Source organism: Meleagris gallopavo, unplaced genomic scaffold (assembly GCF_000146605.3).
Source record: "Meleagris gallopavo isolate NT-WF06-2002-E0010 breed Aviagen turkey brand Nicholas breeding stock unplaced genomic scaffold, Turkey_5.1 ChrUn_random_7180001865795, whole genome shotgun sequence".
Classification (NCBI taxonomy): Eukaryota; Metazoa; Chordata; class Aves; order Galliformes; family Phasianidae; genus Meleagris; species Meleagris gallopavo.
Window position 1 is genome coordinate 1 of NW_011131090.1, and position 1,213 is coordinate 1,213.

General features: G+C 59.8%; 1 protein-coding gene across 1 annotated transcript; it reads right to left on the minus strand.

The window, feature by feature from the left end:
- Window positions 1–3: 3 nt before the first annotated feature.
- LOC104916025 (acetylcholinesterase-like) lies at window positions 4–1,155 on the minus strand (the record flags this gene model as incomplete). Its single annotated transcript, XM_031557584.1, has 1 exon — window positions 4–1,155. A coding segment is annotated over one exon (1,152 nt), but the record flags the coding sequence as incomplete, so codon positions are not given.
- Between the last annotated feature and the right edge of the window lie 58 nt (window positions 1,156–1,213).

The following is a 1,213-nucleotide window of genomic DNA, read 5'->3' on the forward strand; positions in this document are numbered from 1 at the left end:
GACCCCATAACCCGCCCCGTAACCCCCTAAAACAACATCGGGGCTGTCAACCAAAAACTCCCCATCCACGACGGGAACGAAAGCGAACCTAAAAACGCTTTGGGGTGGCATCACCATCCCTTCCCCCTCCAAAAGCTCCCCGGGTTCCTTCCCCCGTAGGCACCCCAATAATTCCGTCTCGTTCCCATAGGGGCACCCCACCACCCGCCCTAAAAGCATCGCCCTCCTTCTCCCTTCGGCCGCCCCGATGCTGGCCCAAGGTCCGTTAGGGGAACCGCTCTGTAGGACGGCCCTATTAAACAACCCCTGGCTGTGGGGCGACAAGAGATGAAATCCCACAGAAGCGGCGCCGGCGCTTTCGCCAAACAGGGTCACCAGATTCGGATCTCCCCCGAAAGCCTCGGCGTTTTCCTTTATCCACTGCAAAGCCAAGCGCTGGTCCCACAAACCCACGTTCCCAGGTGCGTCCCGCTGACCCGGCAGGGCTAAAAATCCTAAAGATCCCACGCGGTAATTCATGGAAATCACCACGGCGCCCTCGGCCACGGCCAGGAATCGCCCGTCGTAAACATCCAGAGAAACGGAACCGCTGTAAAACCCCCCCCCGTAAATCCAAACCATCACGGGGGCTTTGTAGGGTCGCCTTTTCGGGGTCCAGACGTTGAGATACAGGCAATCCTCGCTCATTTCCCTATTAGGGTTCCACATTTCGGAGTCGGGAAAACCCGGAAACGTGGTGTCTACGATTTGGTAACAAGCGAATGGCTGAGAATCTGCGTCACGGATACCGGGCCAGGGCTTCGGGATCGGGATCGGGGGGCGGAAGCGGAGAGATCCCAAAGGGGGGACGGCGAACGGGATTCCCAAAAAGGCGGCGGCCGTGGAAGAGCCGGCAGGGAGCAAAAGGCCCCGGATGGAACCCGATGCAATGCGCACCGTCGGCCGGTTGGGGGCGCTGTAGGCAAAATCCGCGTGGGCCGATATGGGGTCGGCCGATATGGGGTCGGTTGATATGGGGTCGGTTGATGTGGGGTCGGCGAGGAGGAGGAGGAGGAGGAGAGGCAGCAGCTTGTAGGGCTGTGGGGGGAAAGAGAGAGGTTGTGGGGTTTTGTTATGGGGCTGTGGGGTGGTGGGGTGTGGGGTGTTGGGGTTATGGGGTGGTTATGGGTGATTATGAAGTGTGGAGGAGGTTATGGGGTGGATATGGGGCGGT